The 16,434-nt window shown below is 44.2% G+C and overlaps 1 protein-coding gene across 1 annotated transcript; it reads right to left on the reverse strand.

Moving 5' to 3' along the window:
* Nucleotides 1-1,273: 1,273 nt before the first annotated feature.
* On the reverse strand, nt 1,274-10,520 carry LOC134482178 (disks large homolog 5-like). Its single transcript, XM_087587091.1, has 6 exons — nt 10,316-10,520; nt 8,350-8,866; nt 7,447-7,609; nt 6,157-6,288; nt 5,522-5,698; nt 1,274-1,828 (listed from the first exon to the last, which is right to left on the reverse strand). The coding sequence occupies exons 2-6, from the start codon at nt 8,486-8,488 to the stop codon at nt 1,744-1,746; spliced, it is 696 nt and encodes a 231-aa protein (XP_087443217.1). The 5' UTR covers nt 8,489-8,866; nt 10,316-10,520; the 3' UTR covers nt 1,274-1,743.
* Between the last annotated feature and the right edge of the window lie 5,914 nt (nt 10,521-16,434).

The raw sequence follows: 16,434 nt of genomic DNA on the forward strand, positions 1-16,434 counted from the left end.
TATAGATATAGATATAGATATAGATAGATATAGATATAGATATAGATATAGATATAGATATAGATATAGATATAGATATAGATATAGATATAGATATAGATATCCACCAAAACTAGATAAGATTGATGAAGCTAAGAAGTGCATGCTGACATGAACCGGATATAGATCTCTCCTAAGAGACACAGCCAGAACATGTCAAATACAGAGTCAAATGCCAGAAGCAAACCACTGAACTGAGAACGGGACACCTATTGGAGGAACTAGGGAAAGGACTGAAGGAGCTGAAGGGGCTTGCAACCCCATAAGAACCAACCAGAGCTTCCAGGGACCAAACCACTACCCAAAGACTACACATGGACTGACCCTGCGTAGGTAACAGTAAATAGCATTGTTGGGGCAACAGTGGAAGGGGAAGCCTTTGGTACTTCCAAGGTTGAACCCCCAGCGTAGGGAATGTTGAAGAGGACAGTAAAGGGGGTTGGACGGGGAGGGGACACCCATTTAGAACGGGAAGGGGAGTGGTTAGGGGGCTGATGGACAGGAACCCAGGAAAAGGAATAACATTTGAAATGTAAATAAGAAATGCCCAATTTAATAAAAATGGGAGAAAAAGAATAACAACAAAAAAACCAACAAAAACAATAAAGAAAATGTTCCAGGGACAGTGCAGGGGAATAGTGGTGAACAATAAGGGGGATGTATAGGGGAATACACATATGGGGAAGGGAGAGGGAAGTGAATGGGGGCTTAAGGAAGGAAACAAGGAAGGGGAATAACGTTTGAAATATAAGTAAAGAAATATATCTAATAAAAATTTTAAAAATATCGTTCCTCCAAAATTGCTGGATTTCAATAAATCTGCAGACATAAACGATGCTATATTACAAGGAATGCAGAGGCATACAGCTCCGTGTGTCCTGATCGCTTTTTATATTCCCCTACTGAATGGTTTTATTTCCTCTAATGTATTAGAGAAATACTTCTGTGTTTCTCCTTTGTCTGTCATTATAAAGGAAGCTAAATTTGTGAACACAAGGATGAAGCAAGGATAATTTTCGCCATGAATGTGGGATCCACAGAGCACGACAAACTGTCTACATAAAGAGCACAGTTTCCTGTGCAGCTCTGGCTGGCTGTGAACTGATGGTGAAGCCTAAGCTGCAGGAGACTTGCAGAAAACCACTGTTGCCTTACACTTGTGCTGTTACAGGAGGAAGAACCACACACGACTCAGGATGGCCTTGTGAGTGAAGGGTTAAAGGTCACATTATTATTTATAGGCAAATATCAATTTATTCAAGAACATTTTAAAGTGGGGAGTCAATGAGTTCAATGTATATAGCATTAAGAATATAGCATATTAATTAAAAACTAAAGTTAACAAATGAATAACAAAACTTCAAACGTAAACAAATAAAACCAAATGCATAAAACCAAATTTCAAACTAAACATAAAATACAACAAGTAAATTAGTCTGCATTCCATTGCTGCTGATTTTTCAACATATAACCCCACTCTGTTGCTGGCCTTGCAAACACAGCAGAACAGCAGGGAAGATGGTAAAATCTTTTCAAGAGGAATGTAGACGCCTCATTCCGGGTGGGTGGTTGTTGATGGACAAGTCGTCAAAAGGTTAAACGTGAGGCGTGTTCCAGGCCACATCTCAAGGTCTTTCAAATTTAGCCCAGGATTGGTACGGTTACAGGACTGAGATGTGGGAGGTGGTGTCAATCTTTGCACCCTCAGTGCTCCTGGTGGACAGTCCTGTCTCTGAGAGCTGTAGTCCTGCTCTGGGCCCTGGGAAAGCTTCTGCTGCAGTGTTCAGACCTACGGGTGGAAAAGACCTGGTGAGGACCTGCCATGTCACTTATCCCATACACAGCAGCACAATTCAGCAGGATAATCCAGAATAATCTTTCATCTGAGGTCATTCTCTCATGCCCAAGAGAGAAGGGTAAGAGATCCCACAGGCCTGCATATTTTCCCAGCTTTTAAAACTGCTAAAAATTAAACAGTGAACAGCAGATAATTCCAATCATACGTATACATTATATTTTAATATCATGTAGCAATGTCTCAATGTCAGATGAGGAGAGATATGAACAAACTAGAAAACAATAGGAAGGCCTTGGAAGCCTGGCCATCACTGAAATAAAGACTATTATTATTCCTCCAGTGCAGGAATTTGCCTGGGGTCCACTTGACAACCTCAATATCTGCAAAGACCCAGAGAAACAATATCTCAAGAAGTACATGCACACTGAAGTGATATTATACTTGGCAAGAATATGCTGCATGGAAATCTTGCCGAGGGTAGGCATTGAAGTCCAAAGGAGATACTCATGCAGAAAATAAACTATACCACTCCTTTGTTTAAGGGTATCGTAAAACTATTTGTGGGGAGACTTAAAGGCACTGGGCTCAGATAATACAAGAGAGCACAGACTGGAGGGATCGGTACACAAGAGCCAGAATCTCTATGGATCACATAAACTTCATGGACGGAATTTCTTTTAAAATGGACAAGAATAATATTCTGAGCTGCTCCTAGCTGACAGATGCTGAGAACTATGGAGAAAGTCACACACCCAATAAGACAGTTTATAAATACAGGGAATCTACTTGGGTCCTCTCATCCTGTGCTTTCAAACCATCTCAGTGACACCGAAATGATGCTGCATCGTCTCAGACAAGGCCTTTTGCTCAGTGACCAGTTTTTGCTGATTCAGGGGGTCCTGCAGACTTTCCTCCATTCTCTCCTCATACTGGTCATTAGAAGATTATATTGTCCATGGAGCCATACATGTATACAGACACAGACAGACAGACACCCAGACATACACACTTTTGAACCAAATATATTTGTTCACACATACAAGCAGAGTATTTTGCAGAATGTGGTTAGATTCCCAGTTAATGGTAATAGAAGAGATAACCCAGTCTACTATGGTGGCATAAGAAAAAAAAACATGGAATGGGGTAAGTACACAGTGAGCATAACCTAAAGACAGCTCGGCCAATAATGTGTATTCCCCTGAAAATCAGAAATTAGAAATGTGACATCTAGGCCTGTTAGCCAAGCCTGCTTAGGAAGGTCACAAGGCTGTGCACAGGAGGCTGATTTCAGGCGAACAGAGCACTGGGGGGGGGGGGGCAGGTGAGCCTCTTCAGTCCTCTGGCCCACTGTTTCCCAGTGCAAGCAAAGTGAGCTGCATTTTTCAATATGAGGTCCCTTTACCATACAGTACCTGACAGGGGAAACAAACTACCAGCACAAACAGCTAGGAAATCTCCATAACCACAATCCAAGGTAAAACTTGTAATGGGATGCTATCAGATATAATTCGAGTAAGAGAGGGCTAAATCAAAGCCAAATGCTGGCAGGTATAATCAAACTCAGCCACAGTCCATGGAAGGGCTGGACAACATTGTACCTTTTCACTTTCTGACTGATGGACATCTGGGTAATTTTGCTTCATGGCTGCTCTGAGGTGAACCACTAAACACTAATATGCCACAGTTTCTCTGCTCACACCTACTTCTTGTTTTGGAATCGCTGTGTCAAAAGGTTGAACTTTCACAAGCGTTGTACATGGCTTCTCACAGGGCTACCCATTTGACACCTCCAGCAATGTCTGAGGGTCATCACTGTTCTAAACCCTCCTTACAGATGATTTTCACTCAGATCAAATGATTTTGAATAACAATGGTTAAGAGTGCCACAACACAACACAGGGTGAGTGCTGTGGACTATTTTGAGCCTAAGTTTCTGTCTGAGGCAAAGATGTGATTCCACCTCAGCATAACTCCTGGACATCTTCTGCCTGCAGATTCAACTCTAAGCAAATTAATCTTTCAAATAACAAATTCCAGGCCAAACTCCAAAGCCACGGTATATTCAACCAAGTTTAGGCCAATCTGGAGAGAAAGTGGTGGCAGGTAACGATTAACATAACCAGGATGTTGAGAAGAGACAACAAGCACGTGACCTTCCAGTGTTACTATACACCGAAAGCAAAGAATGCAGAAGAGCCCTGAGTCATCAGTTTCCACACTCAGGTACATGGATTTCACACAGCAGCCTCTCCTCACATCCCTGTACCATATTCCTGAGTTTTTCTCAAAGTAATGTCAATGTTGTTGAATAGTTTCCCACTGTAATAATTTCAATAGTAATCAAAACCCCATTAAGAACAGTTTAAAACTAATTGGAAAAATTGTGTTTCCTCTTCTCTCTCTCCCTCTCCCTTCCTCTCTCTCTCTCTCTCTCTCTCTCTCTATATATATATATATATACTTTTACATGTTTCTATATATGTACATATAGACTAATACAATATATATAAATATATGTGTCTGTGTTCAGAAACTTGATGAGTTCACACACACAGACACACACATGCAAAACACACACACATACACACAGTTCTGTATATAAGCACCCATACCACAAACACTTAAAACAAGCAACTCCCAATGTACAATATGCACCAAACTCATAAACACGCTCTCACATCTGTGCCCACAGAAACAAACACACAAACACACACACACACACACACAAACACACAAACACAAACACACACAGAGTCAGAGAGAGAGATGGAGATGGGGAGGGAGGGGGAGAGAGAAAGAAAGAGAGAGAGTGTGACAGAGAGAGAGAGAGAGACAGAGAGAGAGAGAGAGAGAGAGAGAGAGAGAGAGAGAGAGAGAGAGAGAGAGAGAACAGAAATCATAAGTGAGAAGCAGAAAAGAATGGGGAGGCCATCATGCTGGAAGAACAGTTGTTGAATAGAGATGAGGCAAAGGAAATGTGTCAAGTGAGAGCTTAGACATTGCTCTCCATCCCTTATAGAGTAAACCTGTGTAGGGAATGCACTTCTTGGGCACACGAGGTTGAGAGAGTTGGAGAAAAATTTCCCTCTAATCCTCACATATCTCACACAAACCCTCACCCTGAGAGAAGTCTTTCCTACATCCCTGTTCATCCAGTCAGCTCCAGGACATAAGCCACAGGAAAGACCACTAAAACACTGACATAAAACAGGACGGACAAACTGCTTCTCAAGCTCTGTCACTAGAAACCACGATTTGGAAAGGCAGAAGGGACCATTTTCAATGTACGGGGAAAAGGAGAGAAAGTCCACAAGCCCCATCATGATTGACAATGAGAGCCATTCTTTTGGCAATTGAACTGAACTCTAATCAGTTCTGTGCACTACAAAGACGGCTGCCTCATGGCATCCCTCTAGCATAATGGCATGTAAGTGTGCAGTGTGTGATCAACAGATCCCCCTTAAGGAAATGCATTTTCTAGTTGAGCAGGAGGATTTGGTTGTCAATCCTCCAATTTCTTGCATGAAGCTAACATCACAGAAAGTTTAGTAAATGTTCAAAGAGATGAACAACTGGATGAGACCTAGGAGAGTGTCTGGATAAGTTGGAGAAGGTTAAACTGGTTTGACTTGGTTTATGCTTAGATATCAGGAAAACCTGCCCTTGATGCTTCATTCATCCTACCTGAGGCAGCTTGATACACGGATTTTCATACTGGCTTCCCCACAGATCCTTGTTGTTTCCTTAATGGACTGTTCCACTGCAATCTGTTCCCATAGAAGCTCCCTGTTCTCATGCCGTGCTCTCTGGGCATTGTTCTTCAGCTCAAACAACTCAGTTAGGAGGGGGCAGAAGCTGCGGCTGAGACACAAAGAAAAAATGGTGACTCCCAGCCAGTCTCCAACTTCCTCCCACTTCTCCAAGTCCATTACTCCTTCTAGGGTCCTGATCCAAAGAGAGCCCCAGATTATAGTCCAAGTCCAGAGTAGCCATGGAGCATGACCTAGAGACAGGTCAAATGGAGAAAAGAGCAACATTCCAGAAGACTCAGGGCACTTCTCAAAAACCTGACACCATTGATTCAAGTTTTTCCCAGAAGAGGACTTAATCCCTATGTGTGCTTATTTGTCTATTTTATTAGAATGTCCCTTGGAGGCCAATCTTTCTGTGTCCTGTGTGTCCTAGAGCCTTCCTTAGAGACAGGCTTCCTGGTCTGCTTCAAACACTATAAAGCCTGATCCTCACTTTACTTCACAGATAAGAATGGGCTGACACATGCTGTGCCCTGTGCTGGGGTCACAACCTTGTAAGTTACTCACCAGTACCAGTCATTTTCCAGTGTGAGGTGTTTACATTTGACCAAAGCTCTATTGACCTGCTCGCTCATTTTCTTCATGTCGGTCATCACTTCCTGGTGCTGTATCGTGAGCATCTCAGACTCAAAGTTGTTCCTGTGGTAAGGCATGGTCCAAAGATGAAATAACATTATGAATGAAGGATTCAAGAATTACATGAATTCAGACTGAATCCTGAACTACCCCAGCCTAGGACATGCCACACCTTGATCCTTGGTACTGGGTCCAATTGGTATTTATTAAGTTTATTATTATGGACACAGGGACAGCAGTGCCAGCAAACAAAAGGAGGGAGCTGATTTGCTTGAGCTCTCTCAGGGGGTTTGAAGGAATTGACTAACTTGCCAAGAACATTCGAGGACCCTGTGCCACAATCCAGGCTCCAACTTAAACCTATGAAGACTATTGTCCTGTTCTTAGGTAACAATTCTCAATCATACAATCTATTGCTACATGAAAACCCAAAGGAACATGAACATCACTTACAGGGAAAAGAATTTATAACACACACCAGGAGATTCCCATGTGCATCCACCTGAGCGGATGTGAAATGTTCTACTGCTCACAGTGAGGCTCTCACCCTCATCATCATCATGCCATGGAAATTGACACAGGATAATTCTCAGGCCAAATCAGAACATAGAATACCCAGATTTTAAGTGATACACACAAACACTCTCACACATGCATAAACACACACACACACAAACTGACACAAAACACACTCTCTCTCTCTCTCTCTCCCTCTCTCTCTCTCTCTCTCAATTACAATTAGAATGTCAAATATATACAATGATGTGGCAGTATCTCCAAATACAATGAATAAAATCAGAGAAAACCAATGATCCCCTGTTGTCAGTTCAGTCACACACTGTGAGGCACCAAGTGGGATTGGGCCCCTCCAGCTCTTCACAGGACCTATTGAACCCAAAGCACCTCCACGTCAATTACAACAATGATTGGTCATAATCAGAGCACCTAGAAATTCCCACAAGCCAACACCTGTCCAGGCTCCTTAAACCACACAATGAGAGCTCACACACTACTACCCTCATTCCCAGACTGTGATTCAGGCCGCAGGCTATGATTTACGTTTGTAGGAATTAAAATAGCCTATGCCACCATCTCTTTCCCATCTGGACTTCACATTCTGATGCAATCAGGAAAGTGATTTTGACCATGAGGACACCCTGGAGTTGTAGCCTACTGTGATGTGAGGAAATGTGGATTTAACAGAACTTGCATTGTGACTACCTGTCATTTAAATTCTTTCCCGGGTAATCTGCAAGGATACTCCTGAGTTCATCTCTCTCCTTCTGCATCTTGTGGAGAGCAATTGTGAGGTTCTCCAGACGCTTCATTCTCTCCTCCTCAACAGGAGTTATGGAGGGTTGGGACAATGCCTTCTGATCAGACTCTGTAGGTAGATAAACACCAGTGAACAGGCATATATGTGGACACAGTGTCAAGAAAAACTATGCTTAGTCTAAAACAGAAGTCTGAGGATGAACAGTTCTACAGATACAGTGAATCCCTGACAGAGCAAGAAAGCTATCTTTAAGCTGAACTCAGCTAGGTCCCTGGTCCCCACCATCATAGCCATAGGATGACATATGCCATCATAGATATAGACTACACCTCCTAAAGCCATTCCTCTGGCACTGAAATTCTAAAGCTGGCCTAAACAAGAAGAACTGGAGGACCCTCTCAGCTAATGTCTGATGTGAGGCAGATAAGTCCTTGAGTACAAACTCCTTAACCTCTTGAATCCCTAGTCTGTGTGTTCAAGGACAAAGTAACTGAGACCTTGATATATGACCAGGAGAGTATCCCTCTTGGCATCAATTACCCACGTAATCTACAGGACACTGCTGAGAATGAAGTGCTTCAAAACCCTATCCTGAGAGAGACACTTTGTTATTCTTACAGAGGCTCATCCTGGTATTCTTTGACACCGTCCATGACACTAAAGAGATCCAAGAAAAGCCACTTGACATATATGTCCTTGGTTCTCTGTCAAACTAATGATCAGAAATTGGTGAGTCTGGGTCAGCCATTTAGGAAGACTGAGGCTCTAAATCATACATCATATTCCTGGAAGAACCAGCTCAAGCCAGCCTCCTCCAGGAAGCTCCCCTTGCCCTGCCCAGTACTCACTTGACCTCTCCATTCGTCTTGTTCTCCAACGTGATAGAAGGCTGGCCTCCCTCTGCCTTGGTCTGGTCTCTGCATGGATATGATTGTCCCTCCGAAAGAGACTGAGGATCCTGGAGAACATGCCTCCTCGGGAACCCATTAGAAACTGAAGGGAAATCGCTCAGGCAGTTGGTGTCACCACATCACTGGTGACATCACAGAAGATTCTAGTGTCTCCTGGATACAAGAGAATTTCCAGGGAAGACACTACCAGTGATGTCAGTGGGAAATGCCATAGCTTACTTGCTAACTACCTCTACCCAGACTGGCCAGTTTCTGCAGTGGCTTTTCTAGAGACTCACTTTTGAGCCAGGAACACCCATTCGCTCACTCTCCTTCCAGAGCTTCAGAGTCCTCACTCCTTCATTACAACTCAGTTGCTGAGGAGAGGGAGAGTTGTATCAGACCTTGAAACGGATAGAACATCTTTGTTAACAGCCAAAGATCTAAAGACCGTGGATGATGGATATTCTTCTTCCTGAAATGAGTAAACCCAGGGTCCATGCATGTGACAAATAGTCCAATTTCCACAGTTTTACTGTTTCATAGAGGCCAATATTTTTTTCCTACACCTTTAAATGTATGCAAGTTGGAGTATGTTGTTTCATGGACTGTGCCTTGGGAGGGGGCATGGTTTCAATATATTCACCCATGTTTTTTCCTGAAACCTCTGTCTTACCATCCCATTTTGTGCAATGAAAACTCCCTTTTCCTGCCAACATAGGTTCTCAGGTATAGGGCAAACATGAAATTGTAATCTTTCTCTCCATTCATAAAGTTAAAATCCCCAAAAGTGAGGGAACTGGAGCCATGGAGGGGCAGAATGCAGAGGTGCTGCTGGCCAAGGAAGAGCAGGAGGAAGCAGAGAAGCTGTAGCACATCATGGTGCACACCTGGGCAACTAGCTGGCTTCACTCAGAGGACCTACAGTGTGCTTAACTATCATTTATAACTCGGTATCTGGTTCCTTTTCTGGCCACCGAGGGAACTGCATTCAGAGGAACCACAGACAAAAGTCATCCAAAGAACAATTCACCAAAATAAATAAAAATGAATACATTTTTCTTTCAAAGGGGCATACAATGTATGGTCAAGTCAAACAAAACCCAAGGAAACACAAGAAATGAACTATTTCACAACAACCCAAGAGTGCAAGAAACAACATAAAAGCAATCTCTTAAACCTATAATAATTCTATATGTATTTCTTGAAATAGCAGTTGTAGTAAGCAACCGGGCTGTAATGCTCTTATGAGTTCCATAGCCTCATCAACCCTTGTCACAATCTCCACCTGTTTTATTTTTTTCTTAAGCACAAATACATAGGAGTTAGAATCCTGAGTCTGTCTGTGATCAGACTGTAAACTGTAGTCAATGTAACACTGGCAATCATTAACCACAATCTTTATGTTTCCCTCCTAACCCCAGAGCACAGCCATAACTTTGGAAAGCAAAACTCACCCTCCACCAAACTATCTATCCTCCAAAATCCAGTCTCTCCAAAACACCAAGTCCATTCCTCATGCTATAATGTATGACGGCCAAGCCTTGCATATGAACGAAGGATGGTACAGGCTCTAATACTTCACCAAAGAGACATTGCCCTAAATTCTTTTATAAGTCCGGTTTCCATGATAAAAGTTCTATTAAAATATTATCCCAATCTAGACCTGTTTCCCTGGGTTGGCTCATGCCACGTGTTGTCTAGAATGACTCCTTTTTTAAGCCAACTTTCTGTTACCAATGTTACAAATTTTCAACCGTACCCAATAACTTAAAAGCCAGTAACCTATAGCCAAGACATGTAAAGCATATTATACATTTAAAACCAAAGAGAAAAAAATGAAGTGAGTACACATATTTTTCTATTTAGATCGAACACCATTTTTACTTTTTTAGCTGTCATTTTAAAAGAAGCACCTTGTTACCTGTTGATTCCAATAATCACAGTCAAAGATTTCTCTAAGAGAAACAGACATCAGCTCCCTTATCATAGAAGCTTTGAAGCTGCTGGCACCTTTAAGATCAGCTAGTGTAGACATTTAGCCAGCCCCCTGGGGAGCTTCCCCAGTGGACAGACCTAGGCTCCTAGCTACATTCCTCCATTGAGGCCGGATCCAGTCAGAGATACGCATGACAGTTAACACCAGAGATAACCACTTATCTAGGATGCAGGGCTCCAAAGGTCAATGGAAACTGTTTTTATTTATTTGTTCCTTTCTTGAAAGGACTTAAAACTAAATCAAGGGGGGAAACAACCAGCATTTAAAGTTTTCACCATTTTTTCTTTTAAACATGAAACATAAAACATTCAAGCAAAGAATTGCAAAACCCAGACATAAATTGACATCCGTGGACAGCTTGGTGTACCAAGGACAGACAATAGACATACAGAGAAGGAGCTAGATGGTGTCCCACCAAAGGACCCAGATACCCTACCTAAAGGACCCAGAACCAGACATAAGCACTTCTCCAATAGGAACCAACAAGGATGCAAATTGTCTCCCACCTCCTTCTGTCCCCAGGAGAGCTCCAAAATAGCTTAAGCTCATTTTTCTTCTTTCACCAAAGCATTTGTGGAGAGTCCAGAAGGACTGTTTTTCTCTTAAACCCATTTTCTCTCTTATCTAGGGTGTAAACTGTCTCTAATCAGTGTCCAAAGACTAAAAGCATCTATGAGAATTGACTTCGCTTTTCTAGGTTTTAGCATAACTCTAAAAGAACGCATACACAAAAACATTCTATCATTATTACCTTGTCCCTTACATAAGCCCCCTATTGCATCCACCTCCCATTCTTCTATAAGGGTTTTCCCCTATCCATCTGCCCACTTTCCTGCCCCCCATATCCCCCTACACTGGGGGGGGGGCGTCCAACTGTGGTAGGACCAAGGGCTTCTCCTTCCATTGGTGCCCAACAAGGCTATCCTCTGCTACATATGCAGCTGGAGCCATGGGTCAGTCCATGTATCATCTTTAGGTAGTGGTTTAATCCCTGAAAGCTCTTGGTTAGCATTGTTGTTCTTATGGGGTTGCAAGCCCCTTCAGCTCTTTGAATCTTTTCTCTAATTCCCCAACGGGGATCCTGTTTTCAGTTCAATGGTTTGCTGCTAGCATTGGCCTCTATATTTGACATGCTCTGGCTGTGCCTCTCAGGAGACAGCTGCATCTGACTCCTGCCAGCATGTACTTCTTAGTTTTAGCGATCCTATCTAGTTTTGGTGGTCACATATGGGCTGTATACCCATATGAGGCAGTCTCTGCTCCAAACTTTGCTTCCATATCCCCTCCTATGAGTGCTTTTGTTCCCCCGTTTAAGAAAGAGAGAAGCATCTGCACTTTGGTTGTCCTTGAGATTCATGTTGTCTGTGGACTGTATCTTGTATAATTTAAGCTTTTGGGCTGATATCCACTTATCAGTAAGTGAATACCATATTTGTTTTCCTGTGATTGGGTTACCTCACTCAGGATGATATTTTCTAGTTCAATCCATTTGCCTATGAGTTTCTTGAAGTCACTGTTTTTGATAGCTGAGTAGTAGTCCATTGGGTAGATGTACCACATTTTCCTTATCTGTCCTCTGTTGAAGGGAATCCGGGTTCTTTCCAGCTTCTGGCTTTTATAAATAAGGCTGCTGTGAACATGGTGGAGCATGTGTCCTTCTTGCATGTTGGAGCATCTTTTCGGGATATGCCCAGGAGTGATATAGCTGGGTCCTCAGGTACTGCAATGTCCAATTTTCTGAGGAACTTCCAAACTGATTTTCAGAGTGTTTATACCAGTTTGAAATCCCACCAACAATGGAGGGGTGGTCCTCTTTCTCCACATCCTCACCAGGCATCTGTTGCCATCTGAGTTTTTGGTCTTAGCCATTCTGACTGTTGTGAGGTGGAACTCAGGGATGTTTTGATTTGCATTTCCCTGAGTACTAAAGATGTTGAGCATTTCTTTAGGTGCTTCTCAGGCATTCGATATTCCTCAGCTGGGAATTCTTTGTTTAGCTTTGTACCCCATTTTTAATAGGGTTCTTTGGCTCTCTGGAGTCTAACTAGTTGAGTTCTTTGTATGTTTTGGATATGAGCCCTGTATCAAATAAAGGATTGGTAAAGAATCTTTTCCTAATCTGTTGGTTGCCATTTGTAATGACAGTGTCCTTCACCTTACAGAAGATTTGCAGTTTTATGAGATCCCATTTGTTGATTTTTGATCTTAGAGCATAAGCCATTGGTGGTTTGTTCAAGAAATTTCCCCAGCGCCCATGTGATCGAGATTCTTCTTCACTTTTTCATCTAAATAGTAAGCAGAACTCACTCTATGACTTTTGCAGTTGATGTTTTCTGTACAAAACATTGTTTTTTTTTTGCTATATAGAAATGGCTTCAGTCTGAGATATGTAAAGTTACCTGAATAGGGGAATCAGATGAGGAACACTGTCCTGGTTACCGGCACAGAGAGGACCACACAGCCTTGCTCAGTTCATTGTATTTTCTCTAGCATCCATGTTACATTAATTTGAGCAATAACAAATTATACTGCACTGTCTGAAATGTAGTAGTGATGATATGGTAAAATAAGGATGTAGGGTGTAACCCTAACATCACTCAGCAAACCCTGCTGTTCTCTGGGAGGAAGTTTGTGGAGTCTGCCAAGGAGCCAAGGTGGGTGCCTGGGAGGAGAGATAAACTTCTATGAGTGTCCTGGTGGGGAGTGGGAGCTCCAGTTGATGTCTCCCTAATCTCCCCTGGGTTGGTCTTCTTCTGCTGGTTCACGCCCCTCACCCCTCACTGGTAAAGCTGCTCTGGCCCTCCCCTCCTCCGCCATCTCTCATGCTGCATGGGCTGAGTTCCCAGTGTTGCCCTCCTTTTCATCCTGCTGATGCTGGCTGCAGTCCTGTGTCCTGTATCCCCCATTGTTATACTCTCTCCTGCCTGCTACAGGTCCTCCAACCTCACCCTGAGGTTCATGGTTTCCATTTCCTGGATCTTGCACCTGGTCCCACCATGCGACAGTGGGTTCCTCGGATCATCAAGTCAGTTGTCCTGTGTCACTTAGTGGTGACAATTTTCTGCAATGCTCTGGTTCCCTGGTTGATGACAAGGACATGGAAGTGTCTACTGTGATCACTCCAGGGTGTGGGAAGTCCTGGCATGCAGGAGTGTGCATGCAGGAGATGGAGTCATGTTTTGGAATAATCTCTATGGAGGAGGTGGTACCTGGATATATATGGAGGAATGGAAATTGCTGTGTGCCCTCTTGAGACAAATTATGTGGTGATCATGGTTTGACCAGGCCAACCAGAAGGCATAAGTCCTCCCCTTGAAGGACTTCCTCCTTTGGTTCACACCCCTCATCCCCCTCACTTGAAGTTTTTTCCTCTCACCCCGACCCCTTCCTCACCTGCTTGTGCCCAGCAACTGTCCTCTTAGTTTCTGAGTCTTAGAGGATGCTATGGTCCCAAGTTCCAAGCCGATATGGTCCTGCCCAGTCTCCATAGACCTTCAGAGATTTTTATTTTCTAGAAGCCCCTAGTCACTAGGAACAGGGCTCTGGATTTCTGAGGCCAAGAGGGACCTGTGGCACCATCATTCTAGCACGGCCCTCTCTACTTGTGTCTATTCCTGGTTACAGGATAGACTGGTTGTTCCTTTGAGGTATGGTTCTTGTGTTCTCCAGACATTTTTGGGACACTGAACCAGGCATGATGCTCAGTTGTTCTGTGTGGCCTGTCCATTTCTTCCCTGTACCTGTTATTGTTTCAATATTCACAAACTGTCCATACTGTTCCTGGAGATTTAGTCTAACACTCTGTCCTTGGTTGGTAACATTGAAGGACAGGACTCTCCAAAGCCATTGGATTCTCCAGCCACCTGTGTTCTGCCCTGAGTCCCATAGCGCCTGAAGCCTTGCCTTTGTGGACTTACTTCCTGCTTTCTGTACTTGCCTGCTTGAGTATATTCTGTGGGAGGCTTGTGACAACTGGGCCCTGTGCCTCGTTTGCGTGTCAGGCATTCTGCTTTCTCCATGGTCATTGTCACTTGTGTGGGTAGAATGGTGGGGCTATGGGGTGAGGAAAATACCTATTTTGTGCTGGTGTTTCCCGATGTTCCTCCAAGATAAATTCCATTTTTGTTGCTTTTCTTTTCTTTTTTCTTATTGTAGTACCCAAAACTCCACTGGTCTGTGATTCCTGTGTCCATGTCTTTCTTTCTGCCTTGTGCTTCCCAGTGCACTACTTTGCCCTCCTCACGGCACTGCTTTCTGAGGGTAAGCAGCTAAGGATTTCGTTGTTGTTGTTTTTCCTGTTTTCTTTTGTGGCAGTTTGTCTGTCCTTCTCCGTTGTTTTCTGTTGCTCACTTGCTCTGCTCACTTTCGTATTCCAGCTTGCTGGTTTTGCCCACATAAGATCCCCGTTGTTCCGATGGTTCATACTCCTAATACTTTCAGCGCTCCTGTGCTCTCCTCGGGCCAGAGTCTAAACCACACCAGGAAAGGGATGGACATTCATGGGGAATGGCCACTCATTTTTAACGATGGCAGCTCTTCCTGTCTTTGCTAGCAGGCCCTCTGTCTCTCCTCCCCATCAGCATGGTGGTGTGTGGAAGGCAGGGGCGCAGCTTTCAGTCCAATCACTGTGGCCTCCTGCACATCTCACTGTGGTTCTTGGGGTCCCTGTAGATGCATTAGGCACTCTCCTGTCATCACTAGGTTCTCGCCTTTTGTGTGACCCATGTGACACTCTTCCCAGGCCCAGAAGGGCGGTTGATCTACAGTGTTGCATGTCCTTCTCATCCAGTGCTGGCACTCTCCATGCTTGCAATCCTCAGGATGCTCCTGAGTGGTCCTGGCTTCGCCCCTCATGGTGCTTCCTGTACCCTGGTGCTGCCTGTGCTCCATCGTGCTGCGTATATCTCATTCCCATGTCGTTTCATTGGTTTTGTGTGAGAAGCCTGTGTGTGTGTGTGTGTGTGTGTGTGTGTGTGTGTGTGTGTGTGTGTCAGGGGTGTGTTCAAGATAAAGTATGGCTCTGGCATTGTCCAATGTCTGAAAGGGGAGACCCTTGTTGAGTGAGTGCCCACCCCATGAGGGATAGTGGCTGGCCTTTTTCTTAAGAGACTACAAAAGGCGTTTTCCTTTGATGGTCTTTGTTCTGCCACCAATCAGGAGCTTGCAGAGGCCTGGCTTTTGTGGGGGGAAAACCTGCCTCTGACTCCTCTGTCCCTGGGTGTTAAGAATGCACTGAAGTGCGTGGCCTCACCAGTACCACAGACCCCTTCGCTCCTCCCATGTGGGTGTCTTCTCATTCTTCACACAGCACTCATGCAGCTGGCTGTGGCCTGGGTCTCACTGGGTTGGGTCCATCCTGCCCTCAATGTGAAAATTTTGCCTCCTCTAGGGAGCTGAGGAAAGACACGCTATGATCTCAAGGGAATTCTTCTGGATGGTGTCCCCAAGGGCCTGTTCCTAAAGCCTGCTTCACATAGCTTAAGCCATGAGCATCCTCACTGCACTCCCATCTTTGATGGTGTGAGCTTTTGCTTTTTCCTCTACCGAGGCCCACACTGACCACTCCCAGTTCGAGGAGGGATCATGTGGAGCAGAGCTGTCGTCCTAACAGTGTGCAGAGCTCTGAGTTCTTATGGTGGTGTGGACGGGAGGTGCACACTCAGCTGTATGGACTGAAAGAGGAAGGGTAGAGGTCGGCTCCCACTCCCACATTTCTCCTGTCACCTGTGCCAGCTGCTACATGCACCTCTCCACCTCCCGTTCCCTCTGCAGCCATTCCTTCTACGCACGCATGCCTTGAGTGGTGTGTGGTACAGTCTTGGCCTGTGTGGTGTCTCTTCAACCTCTTTCCCGTCAGCGTTCCCTCCGCTGCTTAATACAGGTGTCCTTCACTTCTCAGAGCCTAAGGAGGGTCCATATCTCCTAGAACTGAGCTCTGTCTGAGGGGTAGCCTTTAGGAGAATGACAGTTGGCTGTGTACAGAGCAATCATCAGACACCGTGCCCCACTGCCACCTAAGGGACTTAGTAGCAGCATTGATAGTC

This window comes from Rattus norvegicus, chromosome 15 (assembly GCF_021556685.1).
Source record: "Rattus norvegicus strain SHRSP/BbbUtx chromosome 15, alternate assembly SHRSP_T2T, whole genome shotgun sequence".
NCBI lineage: Eukaryota > Metazoa > Chordata > Mammalia > Rodentia > Muridae > Rattus > Rattus norvegicus.